Source organism: Serinus canaria, chromosome 8 (assembly GCF_022539315.1).
Source record: "Serinus canaria isolate serCan28SL12 chromosome 8, serCan2020, whole genome shotgun sequence".
NCBI lineage: Eukaryota > Metazoa > Chordata > Aves > Passeriformes > Fringillidae > Serinus > Serinus canaria.
The window spans coordinates 9,657,056-9,677,877 of NC_066322.1; the positions used below are offsets into that span (position 1 = coordinate 9,657,056).

Below are 20,822 nucleotides of genomic sequence, written 5' to 3' on the forward strand. Positions count from 1 at the left end.
AGAATATAGATTTTTATGCTGACATGAGCAGCTCAACCAGACTAATGGTCTACTATAATAATGCCCAAGCCAAATGTGAGTGGTAACTAAAGGCCATTCTCAGGAGTGTTCATTGCAGTAACACCAGCGTGAAGCAGTAGGCTCAGAGGACTGCAGTAGGACACTTACTATGGAAAAGACAAAGGTGTATTGATAACTCAGAAGAAAGAAAGATCAGATAAATTTTTTCTTTTAAAGTTGGGATACTGGGAGCAACCAAATGCAAAAATTGCTCTGCATTCTAAGTTCATTTATCCAGAGCTACATGGCACTGCCTTGGTATTTCCCTTGCCTTTTCCATGACCTCTAGCTTCTCTAGCTTCATCTTTCTTTTTTTTCAAATCTCAGCTGCAAAAGTGATCAGCAGCCTCAGTTCACTATGTCAATATAGAAAAACCAAAACAAACAAACAAACAAAACTCACCAAAAAACAAAATTTAACATGTTTTTCTCTTGGTAGTTCTCCTGTAATGTGATTGAGGATCCTGTGCTGTAATTCCTGCAGCATCAAGATCCACAAATTATATCTCCAAACCAGAAGAAAGCTTTTGAATAACCTCACAGCTGGTATTTAATACCAGCTTCTGAAATGGATAAATTCTTGCTGTGTATGTGGGAACACCACAAGGTGCTTAGAACCAAACCAGGTATCTCTTATTAGGCAGTGGTTGCCTCATTGCTGGAGGAAGAGAGGTCATGGCCTCTGTGATGATAACTTTCCCAACTGAATGGATCAAGTAACTGGGATTAGTTTGGACAGTCCATGCATACTGTTTGCAAATTATGACTTGTCCTCCAGGAATGGCTGGTGCATTTGATACTCTGGAGTACCAGAAGCTGAGTTTGTTTGCTTTGGTGTGTAGGGCTTCTATTACATTTTATATGTCTCCTGTGAAGTGATTTGAGTAGATATGAATCCCCCCCTTAGAAGAGATTACAGGGGATTAAAGAAGTTAGTAACAGGGCAAAATAATTGGTAGTCCTTTCTTAACGTGTTTCCCACTGTGCAGCTAATTCTTCCATCAATGAGACAATAAAATAGCAAAGATTACATATGTGCTGAATGATGGACATACTTGACCAAGCTGGGAGGGATGTAATTTATACAACAGCACAAGTGCTGAGAGATGCTGGCTGCCCAGGTGGCAGGCTGCAGTGGCAAAACACTTCTTTTTTTCCCTCTGGATGGCTCCCTAGAGCTCAGTGACAAACGACTGCACTGAGTTACATAGTTGGAAAAAATCTACTAATTGAGTTAAAATCATAGGTTGCTTGAAAACCTTGTCTGTGTGGATGTTCCTGCAGTAGCTCTGTGTGTCCTTAGTCTCTGTAGTGGCTCAGGACTGTCCCTTCTCTTTGCTCTGTTTTCATCAGAGGTGGCAGCACAAGAGGGTCCTTCGATTGCTGCATCTTTGGTGCAGGAGTCCCCTCATTGTAGCTCTCTTGCAAAGGGACAGCATGTAACACCCACAGACTTGACTGAAGCTTGGTTGCCCAAGGGATTGTGCCATTTGGCAAGTGAAAAGTAATGCCTGGTAGATTTAACCCCCTGATAAGCATGGCTGGCAAGCTGGTCACTGCAGATGAGGAGAAGGCTGAGGTACTCAACCACTTTTTTTGCCTCATTCTACACTGTCAGTCTCTCTTCCCATGCCTCTCAACTTTATGGACCATAATACATATGACCAGACATAATACTGATCAGAGGGCTGAAACACTTCTCCTGTGAAGAATGAAAGAGTTGGGGTTGGTCAGAAGAGAAGGCTCCAGGGACACCTCATTGTGGCCTTTCAGAGCTTAAAGGGGGCTTATAAGATTGATGCTTACAAACTTCAGCCTGGCCTGCTGCAACAAGACAAGGACTAGTGGCTCTAAACTAAAAAAAATATAGACTAGATATAAGGAAGAAATTGTTTAATGTAAGGGTTTTTAGGCATTTGCACAAGTTGCCCAGAGAAACTGTGACTGCCCCATCCCTGGAAATGTTCAAAGCCAGGCTGAATGGGGCCCTGATCAACCTGGTCTAGCTAAAGATGTCCCTGCTCATTTAAGAGGGTGTGGACTACATAGCCTTTAAAGGTCCCTTCCAGCCCAAATTACTCTGTGGTTCTAGAATGTTGTTTCATTTGGTAGACTTAGGCACACTTAGCTGTTTTGAAATGAGACTTAGATATAGATGGATTAATTTAGTTTCAGGTTCCTGTTCTGGCTTTTGTTTTAGCAGTCAGCAGTTGCTTTGTTGGTTTTTATCAAACGCTGGCTTTATTTTTACCAGTCTTGTTGTTTTACTTAGTTTGCTACCTTCTGGCAGCAGGACTGTCTAATTGCTCTGGTCATACAGGACCTTGTGCTGAAGCGCTCTGAGCATTACAAATAATATTAACAGGAAAAACATGTTGAATCCTTTATTCCATCCCTGCAGATAAATATTTCAAAATCTCTTGTTTGTTAGTAAAACTATCCCAGTGTATACACTTACGGGAAGGAGCTTGGCCTTTTTATGTGCACATTATATCCTTTTTCCTTGGTCGTGGAAAATTAATGTTTCCCTGGTAAAAATTCAGGGGAAGGGACTGTTTAGTAGGGAAAAAAATATCTGGTCTTTGGACTACTTAGAGGTTAGTTGAGAAGGCAAGAGTGAAAAGCTCAGATAAATACTGAGTGTGCCATAAGCCATGCTTTGAAAAGGTCTTGTTGACATGGTGGTAATCAGTACCATAGGGACCCTGGTAGTAGATATAGTCTGAAATGAAGTATTTCGCTGCTTTTCTTTTTTCATAGAAATACAGGAAAGCATTCTGCTTCAAATGATGTTTTTATGGAAATCATAAATAGGCTGCTCTGATTATCAGAGAAAGCAAATGCCCCAAGATTTGCTTCCAGTTTCACCTCCACAGCACAAAAATACTATATCTTCACAGAGAAACCAAGGAAGCTAAACCCGTCTCACCTGTAATTTTACCAGAAAAACTGGTAAAATTACAGGTGAGACGGGTTAAGCAATGGGAAAATGAGAGAGTTCCCTCCAGAAAGGAGTTAGCAGCAGATATTTACCAGATAGCTTTGGTGCAGTGGGCAGTTGGTTCATGAACTGTAAGAGTAGGGTTGCAGGTGTGACTGAGGTTATTGAGTTTGTGCAGGGGAAGGAATCATTGAACATATCTTTGCTTGTAAAGTTTGCAGCCTGTTGTTGGAACCACATACAAACATTGTACCCAAAAGAACTGAACTGAACTGTTGAAGTTCCCCATGTGGCACACAGCTAAGGTCATCTTTTGGAAAGGGAAGGGGTTAAAAAGGCAGATATGTTTTGGGTCAGGCTGCACTGTGATGCCAGCAAATTGCAAAGTGTTGCAGCATCAGGAAACTTGGAATGCAAGGGAGGTGACACCAATGGCCTCGAGGTACAAGCTGCAGGGAGGTGATGTGAGTGTTGAGGACAGAGGGAGAGTTAGAAGAGTGCCACAGAAAGATGTGGTAAACCTTGGGGTTCTGATTCCCTGGGCAGAAGGAAAAGGCTGGAGTAAAAATTAGTATGAAGGACTAAAGTACCCAGATATGTGAAGAAAGACCTGGCACCGAAAACATTTTGTCAGGCAAAACTAGCATCATCCTTCTTCAGTCATGTGAAGACAGTAAGTTATGCACTGGATTTTGTTAAAGGTGTTCTGGCTACCTGTGTGAAAATAGATGGACAGATGTTGTAATTCTGCTCAGTGAGGGGACTGGAGAGAGACCACATGTGACTGGTTAAGGCTACTCTCATTTACCACATGTCTTCAATTTATTGCTGCTTTGTATGAGAAAACGTACAAAGGAGAAAAACAACAAGCAGGGTGAGCTGGATTGACTACTAACTGCAGATTGATTGTGAAGTTTATTGGTTGTTTCCTCAATAGTGCCAAATCAGCACCTGACGTAGAAACAGTCAGTGGTTTGAAGAAAGTTGTAATTAAAACCGGGGTGGAATTGAGTCTTTGTAGGTTTTCATTACATAAGTAGTCTTTGTCCCCTTGGACAGTGGCAGTACAAAGGAATGATCCTATTGCCAAGGCAACATATTTTACAGTACCTAACCTCATGAAAAGGAATGAGGAGGTGAAGTTGTTTCCAGCACTATAGCTTGCAAAGCTGAAAATAAAGATCTGCTTATGCTGAAATTCCCAAGCATTTTGTATCTTGAACCATTTTTTAAGATGGCTGTTGTCTCCTGGACACTTTATCTCACACTGCCAATTGACTCCCTGCCTCCCTAGAAAGAAGAAAGAGTTTAGAATAGATATTGCAGAAAGCACATGAAAAGTGAGAACTTCATTCAGAAAAAAGTATGTGCTCATCTTAAATATATGGATATAGTATATAATGGATATGGATAAAAATTAAATTCATGAAGAAAACTATATGTATTGTAGTCCCTGCCTGTAAAAAGGGGTCTTATTTCTCTTGATTGTGTAGCATTTCTTTCCTTTCTGTCACACCTCTTGGTTTTAAACTGTGAACATTTTTGGATCAGGAATTACAATTTTCATTTTACTATTTAATTCACTGCACATGCTATGTAAGATACTGAATAGAGACAAACTCTGGCCAGCAAGATTTCCTTTCAGGAAGACAAATTGAGGAAGAAAGTGCAAAGCAGGAAACTAGTAGGTAGGAAGTAGTGGAGTACTTGCAGAACTGGTTTTCAATTACTTTCAACTGAAGATTCTACTGTATCTAATGGATTGAGGATATTTCTCATATAATACCTGTTATCTTGTGTCTGAAACATTATTACTAGCAGCTCCTCAGAAAAAAAAAAAATTCTTCTGGCTAGCTTCCTGGTACATCAGTCTATCTTAAATAAATCACCTGTTCTTTAATCTCAGATACAGATGTTTCCCTGACAGTGCAGGGAGCTCATTCCAGTTTTCCAAACATCTTGTACATCAAATGTTGAACTTAAAGCACAGATGAGCCCTGAAGAGTGGCATTTTAAAATATCTCCTCTCATTCTGCTCTAGGGGGACAAGGTTATGTCTGACTTCAGAGCTATAAATAAGCTTCTGTCTCCTGCTAACCACATGGGTTTAATCGAAGAGTATGGAGATTTTTCAAACAGCTGATTGCTGTTGGATTTTGGTGGGAATCTGGGTGTGAATGTCTCTGGTGCTCCTTAAAATCTTCTTCCACCTGGGTATGAAAGACAAAGAAATTATCACATTGTGCCTCTAAAGTTTCTGAGGAGACAAGGGTTGAACAAGTTCAGCTTGGATCTAAGAAGCCAGGTTCAGTTGTAAGAGTGACATCTACAAAAACCTTTTCCATGTAATGTCTCATGAAGGGCCACAGCTCTCAACCCAGACCTGTGCTTCAGAAACCCCAGAGAAGGTGTCCTTTTCCTGTGCCTGTTAACTCGCTCAGTCTGTGTGAGCTAGTGGGAAAGTGAAGCAAACCTGGAGGTGGTAGTGAATATATAATTTTCCTGCTTTGTTTCCTTCACATAGACACAAGTAGCTTTTCTTGGCCGTCAGTGAAGCATCTGTACAATCGTATAGGACCTGGCCCACACTTCCCACTCTGCAAAAGAGAATCCAGGGGGTGGTCAGTTTTCCTGTGTGTGGGGTTTCCCAATGTAAACTCCTTGCAGCATTCTTTTGCCAAAGTGTGCAGCCCTGAGCTTGCAGCTGCATAAAAGGCCACCAATTTGTTTGTTCCAAGATGAGCTGGATGTAACTGAAGTTTCGGAGGTGAGGTATGACCTTCCTGGCGACCTCCCCCCGCACCCAAAGTTTCACTTAATAAAACACATTAAGGTATGTTTGAGGCAATCCTTTAAGGTCAGTTGAACTTTCGCTGGAAAATACGAGTGCTGGCAAGTATATGCAATATGTAATGCAAAATGTTTAGGGTGTGGGGAAGAAGTGTAAAGGAGCCATACCACAGTGATGAGCTTGGCTAGAAAATAGACGTGAAACAAGTTCCTTAGTGAAAACACCCTCAGAGACGGGCGAAGAATTTAGAGGGGTAGAATGATTTTGTTACCCCCAAGGGAAAAAACAGGAGATCAAAGGCCAAATTCACTTACGAATGCTTGCTTTGAAATATATCTATAAATTATAGCATGTACTGCTGGCATCTATTGTAGGCTTTGGTATTTGCTTGAATGTATAATGTGAGATTCATAGTGCCCAGAGTTCTTGTGTTTGTGTGTAAAAGTGTGTTGGTGTAAAAATGTATTGGTGTGTAAAGCATGTTGGCAAAGGCAACGTTTCAGGTTCCCAAGTTCTTCATTAGTGTTTTTGCCTCTCCTCTCTCTTTCCATGGTCTTTGTGCCTCACCCCTGCGATCGTGAGTCCCAGCTACCAGCTCACTAGCTAGCAGGGGGTTCCTTCAGGGGTTGCTGGTAGGTGGTAGAACTCTCCCTGACTCCTTGCCACGTCTTAGCGTTCCTGAGGTGCCTGTGGTGGCTGTTATCTCCTTGGTCAGGGCAGAAGGGGATGTTGCTCCCAGGGAATTCACATCTGTTACCCCTCAGTCAGCAAAGTAGCTGCTGAGGCACGTCCCCCTTTGCTTTTAACTCCCGTGTCAGTCTCTCCGTTCCGTAGCTCATCTGGAGGCGCACGAGACCCGACTGCTTGGCACAGCAGAGCGGTACCAACAGGCTGTCCTAGGCTTTGTGCTCCAGGCTTTCTTTCTTGTGAGTCTACAGTTTTAAGCATTGCATTATAGACACCTCATTTGCTTTGCTGCCCAACAGAGATTATTTGGCACAATTGGATTAAAGTACCAGGCCTGGATAACTTCCATTGGCATTTCAGGAGATTTGCTGTAAGGCAAACCTGTGACATTCATACCTTCCTAAGCTTGCACAACCAGGGCGAGAGCTGCAGTTGAGGTCTTGACCTCAGTTACTTAAGCCCCTTTCTCCCAGGAGCGTTCATCACTTTAATCACAGAGTCCTAAATAATCAGTGGGTAGCCTGTAATTAGGGGGTTGTGTCTTGGACTCCTGCTGCCTGCTCCCGGTGTGCTGAGCACTGCGTATTTTGATTTCCCATTCCCCAAAGGATGTTTGATCTCAGATTTACACTTCAGAAAATTAAGAAGGGTACGGCACCTCAGTCCCCTGGCAATCTTCCTGCTTTCAGTGGTAGGTGCCTTGCTTTGCCCGAGTATCACAGTGCTGCAGCAATTGACACACTTGATTTAAGAGTTTGATTTATAGACCGATACTTAGGCTGAAAGTCAGCAGTTCCAGGGCCACATAAATCAGCCTGTCTCTGGGATTAATACTTCCTTATTTATAATTTCGACAGGAGATGGAATTCTTTCCCAATTCTTTACATTTCTTTCAGATGTAATCGACCACCCTGTCCTTTGGTTTAAAGCTATGTGACTTTGCCACAAATAGAGGGAGGAGAAAGTAAGCCGAGTCCAGGAATTGCTGTGCTATAAAAGCTCCATATTGTGTGCTCTTGGACTTTGCTTTCTCCCAGCTTCCTTCAAGCCCACACAAGAGATGGACTTGAGGTTTTTTTGGCTTTCTTCCCCTCCCCCCTCCCTCCATACATAGGCTGACCTTTTAGAAAAATAAATAAAAGATAAAGAAGGACCTGGAATGTTGCAGAATGTGTGTACATTTTGCTCTCTGTTGTTTTCTGCTGGGATTAGTTGTTTACAATGGGGGAGAGAGGGAGGGCAGAGGAAGGGAGGTCTGTGGCCTTAACTGAAATTAGTGGCATTTCAGAGTGATCTTGTTAGGTGGTCTGCAGTTTAAAGACCTAAATCCTTGTAATCCCCCCATGCCTCCTTGGCCACTACTCCTTTTGCTCTTGTTCTCTCACTTTCAAAAAAACCCACCCCAAAGTCGGGGTCTGTCTCTCAGATGCAGGCACGTAGCGGACACACAGACACAGACGTAGGCACACACTCTCATATGCTCCCATTTACACGTTGTACCTGTAGAACAAATTAATGCTTTAGCTACATCTGTTCCCACTACAGGACTAGGCTTGTAAAATGCTCTCTCTAGAATGCAGATGTACGCTGAATATTTTTATTTATTTTCTGAAAAACACCCAGCTGCCAGACTTTCAGTTTGTGATTACACTTAAAACAAATTCAAATTGAAATTTCAGCCGTAAATCAAATGCCCCAAATTAGTTCCTCTTGTGGGTTTGAACATGCTCTTTGGATTTTAAGGTCAGGAGATATCCGTTTTCACCGTGCTGAAAAGTTTAAAAATATACTGCGTTTTCAGGAGAAAAAATAAATATGGTTTGCATTATAAAGCAGTACATCAATGTGTGCATATGTGCACACGCACCAGAGATGATGAAGCTGGATGCTGTCAGAGCACCTTTGAGGGCTAATAGCACCTAATTGTTGTGGAAGGCAGGAACTGTGGTGGCAGTTTAGCCGAGGGGACTACAGCAGTGCCCTGAGTTCTGATATTTACCCTGTAAGAGAATAAAAGTTTATTCCTTACTCTTCAACTTGAAAAAAATAGTAAAAATTAAATAAACACACAAAATACTTCTCTTGGCAGGCTTTATAACTTTTTTTTTTTTTTAAGAAAAAAGACATTTACAAGTGGTTTCAAAATGGCTGTGTTACATCTGTCAGCGGGTGAAGGGAACACCCACAAATTGTGTTTTTATCTCTTGAAGTTTTGTTCCACTTGAGCAATAAAAGCCGGATTTGCTGCTGGTTTGTGTGATTGGGGTAATCTGAGCATTGAGTATGGCTTTAAAACTTCTGCAGTTGGTTGGGTTTATAAGTTTTAAGAAACTCCTGGGGTGGTGGAGTTCTTGGGTTTTGTTTTACCCTGGCACCAGGGAAGGGTTGATTTGCAAGCACCTGGCACAGACAAGTTCATCTTGGTTCCCTGGCCTGTCCCTCCCAAAAAATGGTTTGGCAGGAACCCCCATTATCTTTGATGTTAATGTCATCAGCAGTTTCTTGGTTACAATGCTATTCTTTCTCGGGGAGTTGAAAGCCAATGCTCAAGTAGGCTCTGAACACACATGCAGTATTCTCCAGTCTGAACTTCAGACCAACAGCTTAAATCCCCTCTCTTCTGGGGAATATCCTCCTGCATGAGGATAATGCTTAGAGGTGTAGTGCACTCACAGCTGCTCTCATGCTCAGGAGTAGTGATAGATGGTGGGAACCTGAAAGTTTGCAGGGGAAAGCTTTCATCTGACTGGCTCAAAGCAACGGAGGAGGAGGTATGCTGGAGTGCATGTTTTGGATAGGAGCCATTTCAGTGGGAAATGAGCAACTTCTCCCATTCCCTTCGCTAGTCCTAAGCTAAGTCAGGATGGCAGCAGTGGGCAGTCCTGCTTCCAGTGATCCCTTCCCTAGCCCAGCAGAAATGCCAAGTTGCTCTTGCTCTCTGCAGCTGCTGTTGCACAGGAGATGGCCTGAGCCGCTGTGCGGGCACACAAGGCTATTAGGAAGGAAGCAGATCTTGACAGTGTGAGAGCAAAGACAGGCAGGGGTCTGCTGTGTATCTTTGCCGCTTTTTATCTTATTAACATGTTAGTAAAAACCATGCCAAAGCAACCTGAGCTGGTTGCTTGTAGAATAATTGCTCATATTGCCTCCTTATAAGTCAGCAGAGGGGGAGTTTAAGTGACTTAAAAGAATAATTGTTCAGAGGGGACAGTCTGTTCACGGGGGGTTGTAACTGTGAACCACTGCAACTGAGGTCCAGTTTTATTGCTTTTACTCCTGCAGAATTAATGGTGGTTTTGTGGGGCAGATGGTTTCTGCTCTGACTCACACAAGCAACAGAGTTGTAATATGTTTAATGATAAATTCTTTGTTCTAGATAATAGTGTTGTGTGAGCAGGAAAATACTATTAATTAATTTTGGGATCAGCGGTCTGGAGTAAGGATCGATGTTTCACACTTCTGAGGACCTCAGCTGACTACTGCTCCATTGAATACAGAATTGAGGCTCAGGGCTATGACCTGATCCCAAAACTACTCTGTTAATTCAGATTCCAGGCTGACAGCTCTGTCCACAAGCCAGCTTGATGGTGCACTGCAGCCGTGCTTCACTAGTGCAGAGAGTAGTGGTGGTGCTCCTATCCAAAGTGGGGAATGGCTGCAGGTCATTAAACTGTGCGGCTCACTGTGCAGAAGGTCATTGAAGCCAAAAACTTCTGGTTTTGACAGAGATCAGTTGTTGGACTGATAATATTGATAGTTATTGTAATTAATATTGACAAAAATACTGGGAAGCAGATATGAGATGCTGTGGTTCACAGCAGGATTAATATTGGGTTATCTAGGGGGAGCAGATTACCTGCATCTCTGCTGGGTTATAGATCTCGCTTATACCCTCTTCCCAATCAGCTGGTTTTGATGAGTGGTAGTATCTTTAGATACATCTTAGCTGTATTTTCTGCACTTCAGTAACTTCTGTCTACCTTTGCACATGTGAAAATAAGGAAAGAAATCATTTGATTCACAGCTATTTTCTTCTCTGGAACTTTGAAAGAAGTTACATTTAATGCTATTTAACCTGACACATCATGCTGAAGGAATAGCATTTCAGGACACATCACAGATACTAGTTAAGACTGACAAGTTCCAACTTACTGGAAGAAGGGGTTCAGAGAAATGCAGTAGCTCAGAAGCTCTCAGCAGAGAAGTTACAAACCCAGCAGTTGGACTCTGAACTCCTTTCCTCTCTGGATGGGACTGGCAGATTTGAAAGCTGATTATTGCAGATTCAAATACATTTTGGAATAAGGTGGCTTTTTGCTAAAGTTCTATCCTGTGTAGCATTTCAGACTTAGTGATGTCAAAGGCAACATGAATGTGGAGATACCCAAGGCAGGTAGTGTAGGTTTCATTGGTTTAGTACTGCAGAATAATCATGTTTGGGTGCTTGAATGTAACATGAACAAAGCCAACCAGCTGAGGTATTGATCTGCCCCTTCTCTCCCCCTTTTCTTCGTGCCTGGCAAGTTGGAATGCATAAAACTGCTCAGCAAAATTTGCAGAGAAAGACTGTGCTGCTGCTCCTGTTCTTAGCTGGGGAGTTAAGCAGAGAAGCCACCCCTGCAGTTACCCAGACTGTCTGTGGAAAATCCAAGACTTGATCCAGGTCCCAAGTCTTTATTTATTCAGTTAAGTATTTATTCTGTTGAGGAAATGTAGAGGAAGGCTGTTCTAGCAGGAGGTAAAACTGCAAACTCTTTTTTGCAAAGCCAATCTGACACCTGGCATTTAGGTTTTTCCAGCAACTGGGTATGAGGATCAAAAGAAGAATGGAGTTTTTGAGAAAGGAGCTGAACTGAACCTACTTACAGGATCATGTCACAGAGTCATTAGATATTCCAGTGGATACCTTTTTCTGTATCTGTCATTTAAATTATTTTCTTGCTTTCCCTGTGTTTATGTTGTAGGTGCTGTCTTCAGGGCAGTGTTATTTGTCATAATGCTGTGATAGAGAAGGGTGCAGACATCAAGGACTGTTTGATTGGAAGTGATCAGAGGCTGGAAACCAAAGGTAAGTACAAAAGCTGTATTAACTGTGCATTTGTCATCATTTTCAGAACTTTTTCCTTGAGATTTTACTCCTGCTTCTTCATGAAGTGATAGTAAACTGTAGCAGTTCTACAGTGGGATGTCCTATAATATCAGGACTTTTTTTCATGGAAAGTACAGCTTCTTGGCAGAAGTTCAGTGGTTTGCTCCCCTGAAGTTGGCAGCAAAGCTCTGTTGTTCTTATAAAGAAAAAGATTGGGTGCTGAGACAGTCTTTTCCCAGAGACCACAATTAGATCAGCCTGAGGTTGTCCTCAGCAGAAGGAGCCATAATTTTGACTAGTAATCTTTGTCAGTGACAGGGGCAAAGCAAGCAAATTTAGTGAGCACACAAACATCCTTCTCTGTAGATGCTCCCAACCCACAGTGCCAGTGTGTTCACTTTGCTCCAAGGGAAAGCTCAAGGTGGAACATCATATTAGGACCTGCTTGCTCAATATGAAGTACAAGGGCAGCTACATTCAGATCTGCTTTACTGCCATGAAGTACTATTTTGGGGCTTCAGAAAGGATACATCTACGTGGCCCTCATTTATACAAAGTTCAGCTGTCCAGTGGGAGTGCTCGTGGTGGTGAGGGCTCGGTGGTAACCGCATGAGTGGAACTGTTGATTTCCTGCCCTAAGAGATAATGGGCAGGAAATGGCTGTTTCAGTGACTGCATCCCAAGCAGAGGCTTTTTAATGAATATTTATGGTTGGGGTTTGGCAGATCCTTGCTCCAGTGTGTAGACCGAGGACAAAAGTGAGTTCCTTTGCAAGCTTCATGTGAAGTTATTTAGTCAGATGAGGATTTATTTGCTTGCTTTGTCTTTGTGGGTGGATTCCCAGTTCTAAGTGTCTTGATACAGAGCAGGGCTTGAACTTAATGTAGTATAGCATAATCCGTTGTCAGCTTCGCATATGACAAATTTTCCTTAAATTGAAGCTAAAAACACAAAGGACTCATGAAAACAAAGTATTGATCTTGCAGTTGCAAGTCTCTGATACTGTAGGTAACACAGTGAGTTCACTGTGGTCTCGGTCTCTGTGTGGCTGTGTCTACTCACAGCTTTGCCTGTCACACCAGTCTGAATTGGCGTCCTTTGTGGGGTTCATTGCCCTCTTCATAGAATCATTTAGGTTGGAAAAGTCCTTTTCATATCACCAAGTCTAACCATAAACCTAACGCTGCCAAGTCTACCATTAAAGCATGTCCCTAAGTGCTGCATCTACACATGTGCATGAATCACCAGGAGAGGTGAATTGGGGTATGTTTGGTTGTTAACCTGCAGTGTGAACCATGAGGACACAGGGTGTAGATTTAGCTAATATTTTAGGAAACAGTAATATATTTGATTTCTTTGGTGGATGATACCAGACAGAAATATCCCCCTTTGACCTTGATCACAACCACTTTAGAAATATCTTCCAGGGTGGACATCCTAGTCTGGTTGATTGTAGTATGAAGACTAGTCTTTCTTCTTGATTGTCCTTGTCATCCTTGTCTGAATATTTTTTAGGGTCTGTAGATGTATTTCCAGGGAGAATAACAGAGCTGTACCCATGGATCATTTGCCTTTTCTTGAGAGTCTACTGCTCCCCTCCCCAAAGTTTAAACCCACTTCTTGGGTTAACTAGAGGTTGTTAAGAAATGTATGATGGACATTTCTAGAGACATATTCAGGTAGATTATAAATACACCATTATGCTGAGCAAGAAAAAATAGTAAAGCCTCAGTTCACTTTCCTGCCTCAGTTTCCTAACCATTCTAGAATTTCTTTGGGCTGGGGGTCAGGTTTGCCTTGGTGGTCTGGGATCTGTCTGTGAAGTTCATGACTGACTTCCTGCACCATGGAGTCTTTCCAGCCCAGCATGTCTCTTCTGACCTTGACTGATCCCATAGTAGACTGGGTCTTCTCTTTTTCGCTGTGAAAGCATGTCATGACTTCCTTTCCCTTGCCCAAGACTTCCTGTATCTTCTGCCAAGCTTTTGGTGTGGCCCTGTAAATCTGTTTCCATGTTGCACCCTTCATCAAGACTTTGGCTGTGTTTTTCTGTTTGGTAACTTTTCCTTCTTCAAACTTGAGCTTCCATGGCCGGGTAAAGAAAAAACCTTGTTCTCTTGGGTAGGAGCCACCTTTTATTGCAAGCTGATCACCCTTCAGCAGACATAAGCAGTAGCTGCTGGCTGCTGACCCTAGTCTGGGAGTTACACATTCCAGTTTCTGGGAGTAGAAACCTCCTCAGCAAAACTCCATACACCTTCCCAGAAACATTAAAAAAATAAAAATATAGCAGTCCTTTATTCCAGAACATCAGCCAGGATTCATCAAAGGTAGAAATATCCCTGAATCATCCTACTGAGCCCCAAGCAGATCCCGCAGTTGACTTTGATGCAGAACTGGCTGTATGCTCCCTGCTCTACCATATGAGACCTGGCCACACTGCCCAGGCAGCTTGGGGTACAAGAGCTCTTTGAGCCAGTGGTGCACTGACCTCCTTTCATAAAATGAATTCCAGTCCCATGCGAGAAGGATGGCAGGAGAACAGCTACCACAAATGATAGGCAAACGTAACTTAAACCAGCTCTCATCCTTCTCCTTCTGCAGAATAATATGGGTATGTTTAGGGTGGTCCAAAATGGTACAGCTGGGAGTAATGGGATTGAATTAAACACAATTTAGGTTGGCTATCTGGAGCATTTTCCTAACGATGTGGTCTGGTAGGCTGTGGGATAATCTCCCTGGGGACATGGTGGGAGACCTCATCACTTAATAATAGGCTTGGCAAATCTCTTGACACCTAAATAGAGGGAGCACTTCACCACTGGTTACAGGGGTAGATCAGAGGCAACCTGGTACTTTCAAACTAAAAAGAAAATTGGAGACCCAGGAATGCAGGTAACTGTCAGCAGTGTCATCCCAGTCCTGCATTGACTTCTACCCTGTCACAGCACTGGCCAGAGACAGTATTTTTAAATGTCTCTGTTGAAGTCAGGGTATGGAGTTTTATTTAACTTCTGGATTTGCAAGCCGTGCCTCCTGAGACCCCTGCTATTCTCCTACTGCTTTTATTACCATGCCTTGGAAGCATCCACTTTCCTTCCTCTTTGATACTTAAAGGAATTTGCTAGCAGAGAATTAATAGATGGGCTTTGTGAAAGCTACTTCACCAGGTAGCAGTTTGAAAAACATGTTGGTACCTAAGAAAAAGGCAGTAATTCTTGGAGGAATAGGAAATTGCAGACAGCATTCTGAAAAAACATCATTGCACAGAGCATTCAATCACTGTTTTGAAGACAGTTCTTAAGAGCACACTGCAGCCTTTTTGATAAACTTGGTTTTAAAGAGGAGCTCAAAAGCAGCATGTGCTCAGTGAAGTAGGACTAGAGAGAGGGAGTGCTGGTGTTGGGCCAGTCAAGGAGTCAGATGAGCCTGGAGTCACTAAGTACAGCTCCCAAAGGAGTCTCTTGGCCAGATTCAGCAGGGAGAGCGTTGTACATCTGCTACCAGTTAGCCAAGAACATGCATGTATAGTAAAGCAGCCTAACCCTTCTTCAAGGTAAAGTGGCCTAACCTTTCTTCAAAGCAACACCAGGAGCAGAGACAGCAAACATTCATGCAAAGTATAAAACTAGTAGAATTGGTATAAAATTCACTACCTTATCCCTTGCTTTCATCTCTGTTGTCACTGAGGCAGGGATGTTTTATTTGCATATTTATTTCCAGCGTCAGACATGGGGCTCCAACTAAATCTGTATCCTACCTGATCCTCATTCCTGCTTCACATCTCTCCACTATGGCTCTGTCTCAGCACCAGGTTCATCCCAATCCTAGCCTTCTCTTTAGTTTTTCTCCTACTGTTTCTCCCATATAGACTTATGTTTTTCTCTCTTACTTGGTTATTCCCAGACACCCACCCGACACCTCCTCTGGTCTGACCATAGCTGCTATTTCCAGTCCCATGCTCGTTTTTTTCATCTAGCATTAATTCCCTGACTGCTTTCAGTTGGATTGTATCCCTTTCTCTCATGCCCAGGCAGGCTGTACTGGGCACAGGGCGGGGGGAGTGGTTCTGTGCCAAGTGCTCCACTGGTCCATACAGCTGGGAGGAAGCCTTGCCTTCTTCCTGCACTTCTGTGGTCAAGAGTGCTCACTGCAGTCTCTGGAGCTTTTAGCTGTCCTCCTGAGAACATGTGCAAACTTCAGATTTTTTTCGAAGGCTTATCACATAGCCAAAACTGTGTGGTTTCTCACAAGAAGAGAAAAAGGCACATATCCAGTAAGGACTGGCTCCCGTTTCCAATCATTTTCCAAGTTCTGTTCCAAGCTTGGAGTCCCAGGACTTCTCAATGAAACAGAATAAGATTGTTTTATTTTAATGAGGGCCAAAGAGCACATTTTTCTCTAATGTCATCCTCTGAAGGCAGGTACATTTTATGAAACCTCCATATGTGAATGGTTCCCTGCTTGTGAGGAGGCTTCACATGAGCCAAGATTTAACAGGATGGGGACAGAAAGAAACCAAGAGACTTTCTGATGCTCTCACTGCATTCAAGTAAGGGCGAGCATCTGCTCTTGCAAGATGCTGAGTACCTCCTGGTGCAGTCTTCAGGAACTGAAAACACTTAGCTCGACACAGGGTTGGGATCAGAAGGCATGCTGCTATGCAGATGGGAGTTAGGAAGGCTCATGAAGAACAGACACAGACTAAACAGTGCACACATGTATATTGTGCACAGGGGTGCAAAATGAGCTGGAGGTGATGTAGGAATGGTGTGAATTTATAGCAAAACTGAGAGATTGGTAAGATTTCTCCCTAAAGTAGTTTAACTGCTGAATGCCCATGACAAAGATATTGTTGGCAGTTAAAACAGGCATCTCTTAAATAGCTGACATTTTTGTTGCAGTGACTATGCAGTGACTATAGTGCTAACTAATCCTAATAAGCCTCCTTTCCAAGTTGTATAAAAATGGTTTATGAGTTCTGGCCTTAGCAGTGGCGCAAAACTTCCTTAGAATATCCATCCAGCGATGCTTTGGCCTCCCTTCTGCTGCCGGGGACTGCCACACTTGTGCATACTGTCATTCCCAGCCAGGGAAGTTCAGGCTTCCTGAGTGAGTGGGTTAAATGTGCTGCCACATTCACAGCATGCTGATATTGAAGTCTACCCAGAAGGCAGCAGTTCATAACCTTGTGGAAATATTTTTACATGCTCCACGCAGAGAAAATAACTACTTCTGCTCTGGTAGAGCTCAGGCACATGAAAGAGCCAGAAAGAACACCCCAATGGATACTGAGAAAGGACAAGGGCTTGTGTCCAGTGCTCCAAGCAAACATGGCACCTCTGCCATCATATCAGGAAGTTAAGATGTAGACAGTCAGACTGCTGTTTTTGAGATCCCTGCTTGCATTTGCTTTGAGGGAGTGATAGCCCATGGGAGCACTGATGGATGTAATCCAGTCCTTTCTCACACACTTTGCTAGGACTCTGTCCCAGTATGAGGACTTCAAGCATGTCCCCCTCCCCAAGGAGCTTGCTATCTTAGGTGCATCCTGAGCTCTGGGTCTCCTTTTCCCTTTACTAACTTTTCCTCTAAGACCCTGTGTGATCACTTACCCTGTACATCTCTGTTCTCTTCCTTCACTCTCTCAATCTATCTGCTCCAAGCCACAGTAAAGTCATCTCTCAGTGGGCACTGACTCACTCTTACCTTCACACTCTCAAGACACATCTAGTCCCCAGAAGGGTTGAGAGGAAAGGGGTTAATTCTGGTTGAACTATGAAAAAATCCTCAGCTGAACCACGGAGCTACCAGCACTGAGAACTGGTGGTTGCTGGATATAAGGCAGAAGTAAGATCCCTGCTGCCTGTCTGTTCTGTGGGCTGGAGGCCCCAGCTGTGGGCCAGAACTGATCTGCCTGAGGCTGCCACCAACCCCCTGGGGTGAGCTGCACATCCCTCATTCCCTGCATAAAGGAATCCTGGGAGCAGCTGGACCACTCATGGGGATCATCATTGCTGGGGACCCATGGGCTGAACTGATGCCTGCACATTGGGGCTGACCTGGCACGCGGGAGAAATTGTGAGACACGCCTGGCCTTTGGGGCCACAGTGTGGTCACCCTGGTCTCCAGTGATCATGTAAGTAAGGCTTGGCTGAGGAGAGAACAGGCCTTGACTGGAAAGTCCCACTGCTCTGTAAACACAAACAAATCAGCCCCCATCACCTGCTTCCCTTCTTTATCTGTACATGTAATTTAAAACACCCTCCAGCCTCCCAAAGTCAAGCTTCAGCTGCTTCCCATCCCCTTAAGCCCCTTTAGTTCCTCTCCCCCCCCTAACCTGGCTGCTTTTCCAGAGCCAACCATCACTGCAGAGACAAGTTGCTCTTCTCTCCCACTCTCTGATCCTTTCTGTCCTGGGTGAATGTGGTGGGAACCACCCACAGCGTGTTTTCGTGCATGCGTTTCTGCAGCCACCCCTCCCCCCCACCTAGTTTTTTAAGTTAAACTATCTCTTGCTTTAAAGAGAGCAAATACACAGCAGTGGCTTTCATCACTGCTGTATAATAGAGCAGTAATTCTGTGCCAGGGACTGTTTTCTATTTTATTTTAAAGGGTTTATAAAACAGTGTATGTAATTGAGTGAGTAAACTGAACGTTTTCTGGAGCCCCTGAGGGCTGAAACTTCGTGGTGGTCCTGGGCCTAGGCCCTAACCCTTTTTTTTCCTCTCTTTTTTTTTCCCTCCCTTTCCCCTCCTTCCCCTCCTCCTTTACAACCCAGCGTTGCCACCAGCAGCAGCAGCAGCAATCTGTCTGGGGCTAATTGAGCAAACAACAAGGAGATGCTTTCACATGGCTTTTAAAGGAATGCTCCGGCATCCCCTTTCTGTGAGTGGCTTGGCAGGAACCTGCCAGGAAGGCTGGGGAGCGCTGGGTCCCCGGCCCCCAGCCTGCCGGTGGGGTTTGTGCTGGGCTGCGCAGTCATTTCCGCCCCTCTGTTTATTTGCATTACAATTTGTTTTTAGCCGAGCACCAAAAGCTGCTCTGCTCTCTAGCTCGCCTTGTGCGTATGTTTTTAAGGGGCTAGTGTACAGTATGGGTAAACAAATGTCTTCCCAAGCAGGAACACGTATATAACGAGTGACAGGTTTTTGATTTACACTCAGTAAAGTCTCCGTGGACACTCCGTTCAAGCACCCAGGCAGACTACAGGCTGGGCTGCGTCAGCAAGTTGAAGCAAAGTGCTAATCAGGAGGTTGAATGTGTTGATCAGCTCTGGATTTGCTTAGCACCAGATGCTCCCAATCTGAGAAGATCTAGTTGAATATGATTTAAGGTTGAAGAGTCCAACTCTTAAGGCTTTCTCAAAGTCTTTTCTCTAATCTGTCTTCTTCTCTTTCTCTGGGCTGAATGCATCTGTAACCCCGCCAGTGTCAGATAAAAGGCAGCCTGGTAAGAAATCCATAATGGGGAGCTGGGGAAGGAGAAAGGGAGCTGAACAGCAAAGCGTGTGAGCTACTTCTCCCTCCTCCCCCAGAGTTTCAGGCAGAGTTTCTGCGGGAAGTGAGCTTGCTGGTACCAGCCAGAGCCACTGGCAACTGGCATCCACCTCTGATAATGAAACACCATCCCCAGCTCAGCTCTCTGGCACACACACACTGGAGTCTGAATTCCCTTCGCTCCTCAAGAAGGGCTTTGGGAATGGAAAAGGGAAGCAGGGTGAATCCTTATCTGCCTACCACATCCCCTTGGGGTGCGGAATGGGGCTTTGTTTCTAGCAAAACCATTCCCTTTATCGTTTAAAAACTTTCTTGTGGATTTTAGACAGGCAGATTCATGTGTTTTCTTTAAGCCTTTACAAGAAGAAATCGGTTTGGTGGTTTCGTATGAGTCTGAGGTAGCAGTGACCTCTTTGTGTGCCCGCTTGGGGAATCTGGGCCACAGTGATCAAGGAAGAGATGAAACAGGCAGAGGGGTGAGAGATGAGGGAATGCAGGCTCCAATTTCCCATGCAGCTTTGGCTGCTTAAGCTCCCTAAACTCACTGCTGCCTCAGTTTCCCCATCTGTAAAACAGGAATGCTCTTACTCACCCATTCTCAAAAAACATTTTGAGTTCATCAGGTGTAAAATACAAAACACCATAAGGCTGCTGCAAGCATGTCAGTGCAAAATACAAATAGTCTGTACCCCTCTGCAGCAAGGTATGTGACAGGACCCATCCCAGCTCTGCACATTTAGGACCGTGCAGGATGCTGTCTGAAATGAAGCAAGAAGTTCCTTATTAAAAAGTATTGCTACAGATAACCTATATATAGAACTGTAAATTGACATGGCTCTCTATAAGCCTAGATGAAGGCATATTTAATCTGCAGAGGCATAATATAATTACTCTCACTGGATGGTAGCCAGGGTCTTATTCACATCATAGAAATCAACATGATAGATAGTCTGCTTGGAGGAGGTTCAGGAATGGAGTCACAGGAGTTGCTACAGGGCCTGTTGAGATATATTGGGAAAGTTGTTGGGGGTGAGGAATGTTATAGCAAGAAATGCTGCAGGTTGGATTTGAGGTACCTTGGCAAGGCTGTGTGGGGTCCAGGACGGGAGGAGAGAGGCGCTGAAGGCTGGACTTGGGGCTATTGGCAAGAGCTGTCCTGGAGAAGTTGTGTGGTGCTACCTACATCATGCTTGCACTTGGCACTTGTACAGTCAGCCCCTCATTTTCCTGAGCATTGCATCCACCTCTGCTCATCCTGCCCAAAGTGCTGGAGATTGAGCTCCAGGATGTTAATGTGAGGCTTCAGGACTAATTACCAGTTTACAATAAATACTCTGAGCAAAGAGCTAATGTCTCAATCTGATGCTGCAGGAGAGAGGCAGCCCCTTGGTCTCCTTATTTTAGCCTTCACAAAGGGTCTCTGAAAGCAAGTGGTGTGGCTCACTCATTCTGTCCCTCACGCTGAGAAGATTGCATATGATCCATATGATTGTGGGGTTGAGGTTGTAGTGAGAAATTATCTTGCCACAGTGCAGAAGTTTATAGAGCACAATTTGATCAAATCTTTACTGGAGCAATGATTTGCGCAGTACAAAGGTTGCATCTTGAATTTTAAACCAAGAGAAGCACCATGTTGGCCCAACCACTTTCAGATTGCCAGGAATTTCTTCCTTTAGCCAAAGGTGGCATATTTGTTGTTTTGCAGCGATCTTGCAAGATCCACTCCCCTGAGGGGAGGAGTTTTAGGCTGGTAAA

General features: G+C 43.9%; 1 protein-coding gene across 1 annotated transcript in view; it reads left to right on the forward strand.

The window, feature by feature from the left end:
- EIF2B3 (eukaryotic translation initiation factor 2B subunit gamma) overlaps positions 1 to 20,822 on the forward strand; it is a 105,121-nt gene that overhangs the window by 82,941 nt on the left and 1,358 nt on the right. Inside the window, exon 10 of the mRNA XM_009088668.4 lies at positions 11,444 to 11,547. Coding sequence (XP_009086916.1) covers positions 11,444 to 11,547 — 104 coding nt within the window. The remainder of the gene's footprint in view (positions 1 to 11,443; positions 11,548 to 20,822) is intronic.